This window comes from Siphateles boraxobius, unplaced genomic scaffold (assembly GCF_051911475.1).
Source record: "Siphateles boraxobius isolate OS27281-9 unplaced genomic scaffold, OSU_SipBor_1 77, whole genome shotgun sequence".
Lineage (NCBI taxonomy): Eukaryota > Metazoa > Chordata > Actinopteri > Cypriniformes > Leuciscidae > Siphateles > Siphateles boraxobius.
Window position 1 is genome coordinate 13,134,423 of NW_027509205.1, and position 14,079 is coordinate 13,148,501.

Sequence of the window (14,079 nt, forward strand, 5' to 3'; positions counted from 1 at the left end):
CAATAAATTTTAAAATGTATTTGCCATGTGCTTTATATTTTTGGCAACAACATGTCCCTACAAATTTTCAGCAATATTGATTTGTTCCAAGCAATAATTTTGATTTAAAAAATGAAACTTTTAAATGTACAAATTTAAATATGTTTATATGTAACCACTGTTGTTGTAATTTTGGATGCATCTAAAATGGGTCATACCATTGATATTTCCCAAGAAGTCAAACACATAAGAATTATATTTTGCAAAACGTTTGCGAATGAAGCATAACAAGCATGCAGTGGTTAAGTGTGTCCCAGTGAGTACACAAAAGTCTTAAAACGCAGTCTTCACACCCACTTTGGCCAAACTCTAGAAATGTTTCATGTAAGTATGTGGTCAAGTGCAGGGAACTTAAATGTGGGTATTGGCATTGTATCCCATTATTTAATAAGTTCAGGAACTTCACACAATGTCAAGAAAAACTTAGATGTGAATATTGTAGATGAATATTGTAGATATTTTCAACTGTAGATGAAAATAAATTGTGTAGTAAAACATGAAGTGTTGCATATAGAGATGAGTAGGCCCATGCGTGTACTTTGTAAAACGTTTGGCAGTTTGGTGTTAAGTGATTAATTTACACCAAAACAAAAGATGACATAAATGCCTTCATCTCCAAAAACATTTTTGTTTTACATTTCATAATAAACTCATTTTCCCTCAGTTCTTTATCATGAATTGGAATGTGTGCAAACATTTGTGGACACGAAGGATATGATATGAGGTATGATAGGCAATTTGTTTTATAAATTTGTTTTATAAACACTTTTTATTATTGAAACATCCCGATAGCAATCAATTATAGAAGTGGTCTAAATATTAAAACATGGAAATCTTCTTTGGAAGTCACAGGACCAAAAAATGCTCGTCCATTCGGTCCGAATGCTATGATTTGATGTTCTACCTACCTGTCAACAGACTACATTGGGACGGTCCCAAAGTAGTCACCCCAGCCTTTTGTTCAGTGTTCCTCCCATCCTGAGGGTGGCACTAAAGACTTTCATGCGCTCCGACTCTACACACCAAAGATCAAAGTTTGATCTGGCGCTGGGGCGGCGATGAAAGGTGGTAAATATGGCGGCGGCCTTGGAAGAAGATGAAATCGACAATGATGACTATTATTCTTTGTTAAACGTCCGCAGAGAGGTATGACACACTCTTGTTAAATGAGAAGTATAAGATAAGAGGGCCGCAAGTGAGTAGTAGAAGCAGGCGTTTCACATATCGCAATCTTAAACAGGATCCGACAGCATGCCGTTAAGCTGTGGCTCAGTCAGCAGCACACCGTGACCCTTGTTTATCATTGGAATTTGACTGCACGGTTTCTAATAGATGTGAAACATATAATACATAAATGCATTCTGTTCTTTTTAGACTTCAACGAGAAGCACGAGGTATACGCGATTCTTGTTGACACTTCACAACTGTAAAATTGAAACTGTTACCAAAATATTGACTTCAATCACGAAAACACTACAAATGACATTTAAACATTCATTGAACCTTTTTCTGAGATAATTTTTCCTTCGCCAACTGTTAAGGTCATTTTAATGAAGTTGACCCAAAAGTGAAATGTCTATCATAATTTACTCCACCCTCATAAAAACTTGTATAACTTTCCTCTGTGGATATGTTATGCAGAATGTTAGAGACTGGCGTTATTTTTTGCCATACAATCAAATCAAATGGTGACTTTGACTTTTTCATTTTTTCTAACCTCAGTCAAACAGAAGAAAAAAGTTTTGGAGAGGGAGTAAATTATGACAATTTGCATTTTTTGATATAATGGTCAGTGTGCACACAAAAGTCTTGTAAGGTTCTTGATTACCAGCCATTTCTGAACTAGTTTTTAGAGTTGATTTTTGCACCTTTTTATTGTATATTCCCCTTCAAAGAGCAACGCTGAAGTTTAGGTGTATGATGATGGGTCTGAAGAATGAACAGTTTCTTTTTAATTGTATGTTCAGGCCACACAGGATGAGCTCAAGGCTTCATATCGCCGTCTTTGCATGCTCTACCACCCAGACAAGCACAGAGATCCAGAGCTTAAGAGGCAGGCAGAGCAGCTTTTTAACTCGGTGCACAAGGCTTATGAAGGTACAATGTTTTTGCACACTCAGCCATTTAAAGCCCCTGACAAAGCAATACACTTTTATGTGCCTGTTTTTATTATCAAATAAGTGTTTTGTAATGTTTTAGCAGACAGCATTTCTTTACTGTAAACATAAGTTTTTAATACCACTCATGAATATTTGAGGATTGTGATTTATTTGCTTCTGTAGTACTAAGCGACCCACAATCTAGAGCAATCTATGACGTATATGGGAAGAGAGGGCTGGATGTGGAAGGATGGGAGGTAAGTTGAAGATTCGGAAGACTAATAAATGCTTTAGCATTCGTTCCATGGTTCTATTACATTTCGAGCAAATAATTTCCCCAGTGGGCTTATGTGTCATCTTTTTTTGTGCTCACTACTACACAATAAAATGATCTCTAGGTAGTAGAGAGGAAAAGAACGCCAGCAGAGATCCGTGAAGAGTATGAGCGACTTCAAAGAGAGAGAGAGGAGAGAAGACTACAGCAAAGGACCAACCCTAAGGTTTGACCTAATGCCTTCAAAGCAGTATCCGCCGTCAATATTAATACAAGTCTCGTTGATTGTTAGCTGTCTCACTCAGGGGACAATAAGCGTGGGTATTGATGCGACAGACCTCTTTGATCACTATGAGGAGGATTATGAAGAGATCTCTGCTGGTGGTAGCGGCGGTTTACCGCACATTGAGATCAACAGGATGCACATATCTCAGTCTATAGAGGTACAGTCCTTACATGATGTTTCTGCTGATGTAAACCTTCATAGATACATTACTGTTTAAAGGTTTGGGTCAGTACTTTTTTTCTTTCTTTTTTTTTTTAAGAATTAAGGAGTTAGATTTGATTTGAGTTTGTCTTTTGACTCGCACTTGTAATTTGACTCGCACGTGTAATTTTTTCATCTCAGAAATATTGCTAGACTTCACCCTATATCATCTTCCCCTGTGACTGAAAGGCTTATCGATACTTTTGTTTTATCCTGCATTGAATACTGCAATGCACTTCTTTCTGGGATTCCTAAAACCACACTCAGCAAATTGCAATGTGTGCAAAATTCTGCTGCTAGGATCTTGACTGGATACAGGAGAGATGAACACATCACTCCAATACTGGATTGGATCCCAGTCAGGTTCCACGTTGATTTTAAAATCCTTATGCTCACATGTAAGGCACTGCATCGTCTGGCCCCTCAGTATCTGTCTGCGCTTTTAACTTTACATACTCCTAATCGTCTTTTGCGCTCCTCTCAAGCTGGTTTACTGGCTGCCCCACAGATATTTTTGCGATCTGTAAGGAACAGGGCTTTCTCATCCTATGCTCCTAGACTCTGGAACATTATAGAACATTATTATCTCCCTTCTCATTATAGAGATGCACAGAATCTAAACATTTTTAAATCTAACCTTAAAATAACTTTTTTTTTATTTTTTAGATCAGCTTTTTATTGATGGTTTTAACTACCGTAATTGTATTCCATTCTGTTCCCTTTTTTCACTTACTCTTTGTATTTTTATCTGTCTGTTTTATTGTGTAAAGTGCCTTGAAGCCACTTTAAAGGCGCTATATAAAATAGTTTATTATTATTATATTAAGTATAAAAAATGTAATTGATCAAAAGTAAAAGTAAAGATGTTTGTAATTGATCAAAAGTGACAGTAAAGACAATTATAATGTTACAAAATATTTATATTTCAATCAAATACATGCTGATCTTTTGAACTTTCTCTTCATCCTGAAAAAAGTGAAAACTGTTTCCACAGAAATTTTAATGGATTTTTGGGTGAACTATCCCTTTCAGCAACATTCAACATTTCAACATTGATAATAAAAAGGAATATTTCTTGGGCACCAACTATTAGAATTTCTGAAGGATCAATTGACACTGATCTTTGATGATTAAAATTCAGCTTTGCCATCACAGGAATAAAATACATTTTTAAAAGAAAACAGCTATTTAAATTGTAATGTTTCACAATATTGCTATTTTTACTGCATTATGTTCAAATAAATGCAGCGAGAGTAAACCACAAAAAACATTAAAAAAAAATTACCTACCCCAAACTTTTGAACAGTACAGTAGGCCATCTATTATTATATTTTGATTAGACTCAGTGCAATTATTTACATGTAAATATGCTTTCAGAATAAGGGTTAATGGCGTGACACTAATTTTTTCCTGTTGAATTTGTTAATATTTTTCTTATATTTATATAGTCAATAAATTGAAATTCACAAAAAATTTCCCCTTTCTTTATCATGGATATATATATATATATATATATATATATATATGTCATTGACCCTGATCTTGATACAGTCATACATTTTATAGGCTGTCTATCCTTGATCTCATAGGCCCCTCTGACCACCTCAGACACGGCCATTCTTTCTGGCTCTCTCTCCACACACAATGGCAATGGGGGAGGAAACATAAACTTAGCCTTGCGAAGAGTTACCTCGGCGAAGGGCTGGGGAGAGGTGAGGACATTCAGTTAATGCTTTACATACTAATGGGCTGGATTACAATGTTTGCTGATTATGAAACCAAACATGATTTATATCTTATAACATATTTATATGTTTAATACAGGTTGAGTTTGGGGCAGGTGACACTCATGGCCCTCTCTTCGGGCTGAAGATTTTCCGTAACTTGACTTCACGCTGGTGAGTCCATTGCATATCAGGGGTGTTTGAGAAATATGTTTAAGCTTAGAAAATTGTATGCTGTTTTTTTGTTATATGTCGCATACTATTTTGTGTATTGTATACTGAGATTAGGGCTGGGCGATATGGCCTAAAAAAAAAATCCCCGATTTTTTCACAAAAAATCCGATTTACGATTTAAATCGATTTTTTTCTCTCCCTACTTAAAATCAATCTGCAGATGACAAAGAAATTGTTCAAAACAAGTTTTAACTTTATTTTGTTTTAATATTCCCTTCTGGGATTTGATCTCCATTAAAGTGCAATCAGAAACAACAAGCCAAAAAGACAAGAGGGCAGGCCCTGTCTTTGAAAACAATGAAAATGTAACATAAAATAAAATGGGTGGATTGGGATTGGGGGGATGTGTAAAAAAAACAAAAACTTGCATCACAATAAGTGTATTGTGATTGTCAAATTATTTGGTAACTAAATATAATTGTATTAAGTTTACTGGTTTGCTACTGTTTTTATTATTGCTTAACACAAATTTCACAATTTCAATTCAATTCTTGTGATTTGATTCTGATCTTGATTCAATATAAATTCCTTTGGATAAATAGGTACGTAGTAGCTACGTACTACTACCTAAGAACTATCGTACTACTATCTAAAAGTAGATACGTTAATGTGTTAATTGTTCTCCCAAAAAAAAAATCACCTAATGCTGTAAACATAGAGAGCCCTGTCAGCTGGTATTATTAAAGGTTAAAACTAACTCAAATTAAATATAATGCGTTTTTTTATTTTATAATGCGTCTAACTAACATGCGTGCTATGGGTCATTAAAAGCCATCCTGAGGTAAATATAACATTACGTGGCATATGTTGTTCTCCAACTGTTTTATGGACATCTTGCGGTTGAAAAACACTGATGGATCGATTTTATTACATCTCGGTAAGTTTGTAGTAAAGAGTAACAGATGTTTGGTTCACGTGCCGCTTGAACTGAGATCTGTCAGCGTTCTCTCACGTCACATTTACAAGCGCCAAAACGGTGTTTATTGTTTGAATTTTGTAATAAAACTGACAGAATCTGAGAGCTGAGAATCTGTTTCATATCGATAGTAACCTTCTCTGTCTTGTCTGTCGGTGTCAGTGTCCTCTTTGCTTCGCGTTTTTTCTCTGCGTGATAAAATGGATGTGTGGCGTGAGAGCGTGTAAAAAGTGACAGAATTGCGTCTCTCACAGTGAACTCGAGAGAGTTGGCGGCCCTGCAGATTCAGCTTGAAAATGTTTACGGCGGGTGTGCTTCTGCTGCCGCGGTCATGCTCATTTGCCATGTTGTTTGTGTATCTCTATCGTGGCAAGCGCTGAGCCCGGTCGGAACTACAGGAGCCCAGAGGGGAGCGTCGGCGGTTGTTAAAGAGAAAACCGATTTTCATTCAAAAAAATCGGCGTAAACTACACATTCGAGTTAATCGATAAAATCGATTTATCGCCCAGCCCTAACTGAGATATATTTGTGTTTTTCAGCTTCACAACGGCTCATTGTGGCATGCAGTTTTCATCCCGTGGTATACGGCCGGGTGTCACTACTATGCTTGCACGCCACCTAGACAAAAACACTATGGGTTATTTACAGTGGCGCTGGGGAACTCAGTCTTCCATGAACACCAGCATCGTCAGGGACACCAAAAGCAGTCATTTCACCTTTGCTGTGCAGGTCAGTTGCCTTTTTTGCACAGACAGGCTCCAGACTGTGACCAATTGGTCGCATTTTGAAACCATTTTTCCTGCCGATGCAACCAAATATTTATTTAGGTCGCGCTGGCGCGACCACAACGTTGCCGAGCAGGGAATGCAAACAAAATGAAAGCAGAACGAAAATGCTCTACTCATTTATGCCGTTTATTAGTTTGGACCAATAATTGACAGCGCAGCGCTTCGAACTTGCCAGTTGCAGGCCGATCTCGATCACGCAGCTCTTTTACTAGGAGATCCAGTGAAGAAATCCATTGAATTGGCCTCAGAATTAATAACATCATCGCTTGCGAGAAACATTCCGATTCAGCGCAGAGTTCTCTATTATAAACCATAGATATCAGATTAAACAGTGCTGACGTGAAGAAACACTTACAGAAGGCCTTCAGTCCACAAATCAGCAACATGCAGCATGGATTTAGGCTAATGTAGTACACTCTAACCATAACTATTGTATTGTGACACAAATAGTCAAACGCTTACAAGTACTACACATCTTTTTCCAGAACTTCAAAACTATAATATATAAATGTTATTTTTAATGTGATGACCAACACATTTTTTGTTCATCCTTCAAAGATTGTCCTAAAACTAAAAACATTTTAAATGTAGGAAAACTCTTATTTAAACACTTATTTAATAAAAAAAAAAAAGTAGGATGCTTATTGGTTATTTTCACTCCCTAATATAATTTTTTTCACTCGTTTTGCTTTTTAATTAATACTAAGACATTATGAATGATAATAAAGTTAATTTAATCTACACCCTAAATCAAGCTTAGTGCTTTATTGTCAGCCTCAGTGCTACCGATATTTTTTGTAGAACTCAGTGGCTCCGGTGCTGCTGCCTTCAAATGTTAGTCTGGAGCCTTGTGAACTAGTAAAAAAAAGTTAGTCTGGAGCCCTGTCTTTATGCCAAAGTTTCCTTTTTCCAACCACTGTTCTTAGGACTTACCACTTTTTTATCACCATAGCTGGGAATTCCACATACGTTTATTATGATGAGCTACCAGTACAAATTCCAGGATGATGATCAGACCAAGATCAAGGGCTCTGTCAAGTATGTATCGTTGGATTGCTGCCTTTGTCTTTTTGTTTTGCACAAAAATGGCTTGTTTTATTGTGCACAGTTATTTTTTTTCTTTTCAAAACTTTTTAAACCGTGTAGTGGTAAACATTTGTCTACCAATATTCTTTTAATTTTTTAATTATCATTATGCACAGTATTTGTAAATAATTATTTATTTTAATTGTGATTTTTATTATTTTATACAATTTAATAAAGTCAACTGATTATGATAGGCTCAAGTGAGGTTACTAAAAGCATTGAATTCCCTAAATGTGAATCATAATTGCATGCACAAATAAAACGAGCTATAAGAGGTATTTTAATTTTGTTATTTTAGAAATAGTAAAGTGTATCTGTATGTAAAATGTACCTTTCTTTATATTCATTCAGTCTGTTTTTTTTTTAGTATTATGTAATTATAAGCTTTGGTTCAAGCTTTAGTTGAAGTTAAGTTAACATTGTATTTTTGTTTGATGCTTATTATACATTTGTGATCAAATATGGCGAACATAGCAGTATTGTTGTGGACCCCCTTGGGGGTTGAAGACTGCTAGTCTAACATAAATATATAAACAAACAAGATCCGTGTAGTGTAAATGCAGCCTCTGTGACTGATATCCTAGATTCTGTGTTCACATGACCTGCAGTTTATTTGTGGTTAGTCACAACTAATCAATCGTCCTCTCAAATGTCTTGATGATTCACATTTTCTGTTTCTATCCTGTTAATATAAACAGCACTTGTGTTGCAGGTCAGGGTTTTTCGGTACGGTGGTGGAATACGGTGCAGAGACTAAGATCAGTAGGCACAGTGTCCTGGGTGCTACTGTCAGTGTTGGAGTACCTCAGGGCGTCTCTCTCAAGATCAAGTAAAAGGCTTTTGATCATTTTGAAGCTGTTTCCCATTAGCAGTTTTTTAGTGGCTCTGAAATTGTGGTGTTTTTGTCCATCTCAGGTTGAACCGAGCGAGTCAGACGTACTTCTTCCCAATTCACTTAACAGACCAGCTTCTACCCAGCGCCGTGTTTTATGCCACTGTCGGACCCCTTGTGTTCTACTTGGCCATCCAGCGGCTAGTTATCAGACCTTATGTGTGTTCTCAGCAGGAACAGTAAGCCTTTTTAGCTGATTACATCTGCAGTCGCAGTCACATTCTCCACCTGTTTCATTTTGTTGTCTTTTATTGGCCAATTGACTTCTAAACACTCTTCTCCAACGTTTATCCCCTGTGAGTCTGGAAAATAATAGACTGAAATCCTTTTAAATGGCCATGAAATGGAGTAAAAGAGCAAATGATGAATTAACATTGAACCTTTTGTTTAGGGAGCTTGAGAAGCAGCGGGAGAGCTCGGCATCAGACGTCGCCAAGAAGAAGCAAGAGGCAGAAGCAGCTGTGAGTTTATAATGTCTAAATACGCTGCAAATAATTTATAATGCATGGCCGTTTAAAGTGGTCATAACTTTCACGGCAGGCGCTTTGTGCTTGGAGAAACAGTGAGTTAGCGTCAGGCTACCGTTCCTATCTGCACATCAGTCGCTGTGTCAGGGTGATAAATGTGTGCCTTCACTATGTGCATATACAAGCAGTCTTACTTGAAATCACTCTTTTCTCTAGGTTCTGCTGATGCAAGAGTCTGTGCGTAGAATTATCGAAGCGGAGGAGTCCAGAATGGGTATGACCGCATAACTCCCAATAACATTGGGTATGATCAAACTATGATTTAAACTTTGTGCCAAATGAGGATTGGTGACTCAGTTGGGTTGTATTCCAGGTCTGATTATCCTCAATGCCTGGTATGGCAAGTTTGTGACAGACAACAGCCGTAAGCACGAAAGGGCAAGGGTCATTGATGTCACTGTGCCTCTACAGTGCCTGGTGAAGGACTCGAAGCTCATTCTCACAGAAGCTTCTAAGGTAAATCAAAGTTATACTTGCTTTGTCATTTGTTTTCTTCCAAAAGACAAATAACTGATGAGAATAGGGAGTTATTAGAACAGTAATGAATTCACAAAAAAGTTTCTCTAGTTTAATCTATTTTATAGATTTCCTGTCGCGTGATTTTGCTTTTGAAATATCAAATGGTTATACAGTACTTTTTTTGTGTGTAATGCTGTACTGAAAGAAGGGGGAAAGAAAATGCAAGTTAATGTAAAATTATAAATAAATAAAAAGATGCAAATGTACACAAGATCAAAAGTGTCAGGTCAGTAATTTGTTTTAAAGAAATATTTTTCATTCAGCAAAGTAAATTACGTTTTGTGTTTTTTATCTCCATGTGGTCCTGTTCAGTATCACAACTTGTGAAAATGTAAACAAGCTCTTTGCTGTTGCACTGTACACATACTATACACAGTGAATTCTGAAGTTTTTTTGTTTTCATTGGTGCTTTGGTGTGCATAAATTTTAGAATTATAAGTACTCCTTATATCATTTGTTTATTAAAGTGTACTTTTTTGGAAAGACACTTAAATTTACATTTAAAAATGCTTGCAGAAAAATGCCGTTTTTTGATAATAACCTTTCAATCTGATGGTTTAGTTGTCTGGATAAAGCAAATGATAACAAAATGATCTTTTTAACCATAGATAAATGGTGTATGCTTAATTTTATAATAAGTGTGCAATTAATCGCACAAAATGGGTGCAATTTAATCATGATTAAAAAATAGTCTATTAACAGCCCTAATTAAAATAGAAAACATTTATTTTAAGTTGTAGTAATATTTCACAATACTACTGTTTTTACTTTTTGATCAAATAAATGCAGCCTTGGTGAGACTTTAGAGACTTCAAAAACATTTAAAAAAAAAAAAATTCTTACCTACCACAAACTTTTGCAAGGTAGTATGTTTCCTTAATATTCCATTTAATGTTGACATTTTAAAATGTAGCTTAATTCATGTAAAAGAGGTTCTTTGGAAAGAATTATGGTAACACTTTACAATAAGGTTTCATTAGTTAACTACATCAGTTAACTTGAACTAAGAATGAACAATACTTCTACAGTATTTATTCATCTTAATGTTGATTTCAACATTTACTAATACGTTATTAAAATTAAAAGTTGTAGTTCTTAACATTAGTTAATGCACTGTAAACTAACATGAACAATGAACAACTATTTTTTTATTAACTAACATTAACAAAGTTTAATAAATACTGTAACAAATGTATTGCTCATTGTGAGTTCATGTTAGTTAATGCATTAACTAATGTTAACAAATTAAACCTTATTGTAAAGTGTTACCTAAATAATGTCAGTCTCAAAAGTCCTAAAGTTGCACTTCTAATAGTGTTGTACAAAATGTTTAACAAACTTAAGAAAAACCTTGAGAAAGTGGAAATTCTGCACCCCTAATGTTAAGCAGTGTTGCAGGTATTAATTGGTTGTTTTTGCATGAATGTCCTCAGGCTGGTTTACCAGGCTTCTACGACCCCTGTGTAGGTGAGGAAAAGAGTCTGAAGATGCTGTATCAGTTCAGAGGTGTGATGCACCAAGTTCTATGTGGTGACACAGAAGCACTCAGGATACCAAAACAATGTGAGTACGCAAAACAAACACAACAATCTGCAATTGTTTTTAGAGCATTTCATTTAATCCATGTAATCCTGACTTCATGATGACAAATGCTTAATTGTGTTTACCAGCAGTGAAGATGAATTTTATTCCTAATTGTATTTTAAAATCCCATGTTATTTTCTTCCCTCTCTCTTGTAGCCCACAGGATTGATAATGAATGACAGTTAGGAACATATATCTCTTGAGCTAAAAGGAACAGCTTGGACTGGTATAGACTGATGAGACAGATGTTTTGGAGTAGTGCCCTGGAAACACTCTGTGCCCATAAAAGTCTTCATATACCTATTTATCCTTTATATTGTTCTGTTTTAAATGATAATCTACATGATATCTGTTTGCAATTTAGAACATTTAATTGGAACGTTTAATTTACTGGATTTCCACTAATAAAATGATGGCCTTTCCCAGAAAAAGCAAGACAAAATATATATTTTTGTGTTGGTTGGCCTCATAACCATTTTTAAACAAAGCCCCTCTTCTTTAAATATGGATCCACAACAGTGCCTGTAATCAGCACTCACCAGAGAGAGCTATTTTACCCTCATTACATCACAGAGAAACCATTGCTGCTTGATCCGACTCACTAAATCGCACAGGAGCTGGTGTGTACCCCAGCTGTCAGCCTCCTTTCTGTGTCTGACTTTTTGTACCACCGGCTTCTAAATAAATGATCTTGCAAGTGTTTGGGAGGCAAAGCATGTTCTTAGTGAAACCCTAACTGCTTAATCATCTGCATTATTTTTCTCTTTTATCTCATTCCCTTGAGTCTAAAATTTGGAGGCCCACCTCTCGCACTCCACGACTGCCTGCAGTTTCATAGGAATTAAAGGGGCCAATGCACACAATATGCCGGTACTGTCAATGTGTGCTGGTTGAGGAAACAGAATGTGAACTAAATCTCAAGTAGGGCTAGTCTCCCACCTTGTGTCCAAAGACTTGAATAGCAGTGGATAAAGGATTAATACTGAAACATCCTCTGTTTGTTTTTTTAGGCTCAATCTCCCTTAATCCCTGCATTTTAGTGCCATACTTCATACAGGAAAGATCTACACCCTTATAACAGTCTTTGGTTGATTTAAACTTTTTGTTGCCTTTTTGATATTTGGGGACTTTATGAAAGCAAATTAATTTCTGTCTTGATCTTTTATTTGAAAGACTCATAATTTATATGAAATGTCCATTCTGCACACTTGCCATTTGACTGATGTTAAAAAAGACGATCTATAATTGTTTGCTGGAGTATTGGTTTTGTTCAAAGATGTTTATTGTTATATTTTACCTAATTGCCTACCATTTGCAGCAAGTATAGACTGTCCTTTTTAAAATAAATCAAGGAACAACAGAAAGGTGTATTGTGTTTAAATGGTGTAAACAAGCAGATTTTTTTTTTTTTTTACTTAATGTTTCCTCAATTTATTAGCGGGGTGATATTTGATAGTATTTAATAACTTTACAATAAGGTTATAGTTAGCTACATTACTTGACATGAACTAAAAATGTATACTTCTAAAGCATGCATTAATGTCCAAAAGTTCAGACTTCTTTACAGTTCAAAGATGTTTGTGCATCTTGAGCGTCTTTGGAAATGCGTGTGTCTATAGCTGACCTTTTGACGCAAAGTCAGAAGTTCTCTTTGAGCGTCTTGCAGTTTAAGTTTCATTCTTTTTATCACTCTGTGTTTGGTCTGCAGCCTTCTCTGTAGCCATCTGTTGGCATCTAAAATGTCAAACAGACGGGCTTTGGTAGTGCATGGGTCCAAAAGGGCATAGGTGTGGTCTGCAGCAGCTGAATCCTGTTTAAAAAAAAAAAGGAGCATTTAATGCATAACTATTGCCTATACATAGAAATATAGGTGTATATTTTAAGATAAAAGATTCACCTTTGTGGTTTGACAGTAAACCTCTACATTATTGTGAATGTGTTGAGCATCCTCAAGCATCTCTTCAGTTTGGGCATCCTCAGTGAAAGGATGGGTCCTATCAGGTGAAATGCCATCACATTTATCAACAGCAGATTTTAAAGCTCTCTTCAGCCTCTTCCTAGAATTATTTTGCTGACGGTAGAAAAATGACAATGAGATACGGATGAAAATCACATTGTGCATTAGTTGTATTTCAGATAATAAGGCTGTGATCTGATTTACCTTTGCCTCCTGATGTGGTACTGCAAAGAGAGTTGGCACTGCGTTCCACAACAGATTTTTACGGTTGCCCAAACCACTGAAACAGTCCGGGGTGAAATGAAGTGAACAGATAACCATGTGTTTCCTTGGCTGAAAGTCGTCACGTCCAATGTTGTTTAACCATTGTCTCAGAACCGATGGTTTGCTGAAAGGAAACCTGACAAGGGATGATGGTAAATTGCTAAATATATTTCGGATACCTTTTTAATATGCTCTCAAATCATCATGACAGTGAGCTATCTATCATTACCTACCTGTGAAACGTGATCTCGGGATTTTTGTTATTGTACCTATTTGTGCAATTATATGCAGAACAACTTTTCGGCATCTTTGCCCCGAACAAATATGGCGGCTATGAAAAGCCCCGCAGTGTCTCAAAAATTCAACATGTCCTTTGCTCTATTATTTGATATATATATATACACACATTATATTACAATCAATATAAAAGACAAATCTGAGCCAACATTTCCTTATTCACTAAAACAATCCTTGAAACGAACTGAATTATATTTATTTCAGTATGTTTTCCGGTGATTCGTTTTTCAAAATAAAAGTCCTAGGGACGCAAATGCACTTTAGTAACTAATTTAAGTCTTCCTTGACATATTTAATACGTCTGGTAACATTTATGATTTAAAAAAATAATTACAATCAACTATAAATGGAAGAGTAGATTTCAAGTGAACATTTTATTTGAATGGTGTAAG

General features: G+C 35.9%; 2 protein-coding genes across 3 annotated transcripts; one reads left to right on the forward strand and one right to left on the reverse strand.

Annotated features, from left to right (window-relative positions):
* The first annotated feature begins 1,038 nt into the window (after window positions 1–1,038).
* Window positions 1,039–12,533, forward strand: dnajc11a (DnaJ (Hsp40) homolog, subfamily C, member 11a). Of its 2 annotated transcripts, XR_013198350.1 has the most exons (17): window positions 1,054–1,185; window positions 2,007–2,136; window positions 2,322–2,395; window positions 2,537–2,638; window positions 2,718–2,855; window positions 4,489–4,611; window positions 4,724–4,797; window positions 6,313–6,502; window positions 7,514–7,599; window positions 8,360–8,476; window positions 8,563–8,718; window positions 8,931–9,000; window positions 9,223–9,280; window positions 9,380–9,522; window positions 11,019–11,148; window positions 11,326–12,090; window positions 12,180–12,533. XR_013198350.1 is itself a non-coding variant. In XM_077218673.1 (16 exons), exons 1-16 carry the CDS (start codon window positions 1,114–1,116, stop codon window positions 11,346–11,348), a joined length of 1,686 nt encoding a protein of 561 aa, XP_077074788.1. In that variant the 5' UTR covers window positions 1,039–1,113; the 3' UTR covers window positions 11,349–12,533. The 2 variants fall into 2 exon arrangements, 1 of the variants encoding a protein (XP_077074788.1); XM_077218673.1 differs by having other exon boundaries at window positions 1,039–1,185; window positions 11,326–12,533.
* On the reverse strand, window positions 11,182–13,894 carry thap3 (THAP domain containing, apoptosis associated protein 3). The gene is made up of 4 exons (XM_077218674.1): window positions 13,624–13,894; window positions 13,331–13,526; window positions 13,067–13,240; window positions 11,182–12,979 (listed from the first exon to the last, which is right to left on the reverse strand). The coding sequence occupies exons 1-4, from the start codon at window positions 13,695–13,697 to the stop codon at window positions 12,731–12,733; spliced, it is 693 nt and encodes a 230-aa protein (XP_077074789.1). The 5' UTR covers window positions 13,698–13,894; the 3' UTR covers window positions 11,182–12,730.
* Window positions 13,895–14,079: the final 185 nt, after the last annotated feature.

Coding starts and splice junctions, on each gene's coding strand:
- dnajc11a (XM_077218673.1), top strand. CDS start 1,114: ATGGCGGCGGCCTTGGAAGAAGATGAAATCGACAATGATGACTATTAT. Junction 2,856..4,488: donor ACATATCTCAGTCTATAGAG/GTACAGTCCTTA, acceptor TTGATCTCATAG/GCCCCTCTGACCACCTCAGA. Junction 7,600..8,359: donor AAGATCAAGGGCTCTGTCAA/GTATGTATCGTT, acceptor CTTGTGTTGCAG/GTCAGGGTTTTTCGGTACGG.
- thap3 (XM_077218674.1), bottom strand. CDS start 13,697: ATGCCGAAAAGTTGTTCTGCATATAATTGCACAAATAGGTACAATAAC. Junction 13,241..13,330: donor TACCACATCAGGAGGCAAAG/GTAAATCAGATC, acceptor TTCTACCGTCAG/CAAAATAATTCTAGGAAGAG. Junction 12,980..13,066: donor TTTACTGTCAAACCACAAAG/GTGAATCTTTTA, acceptor TTTTTTAAACAG/GATTCAGCTGCTGCAGACCA.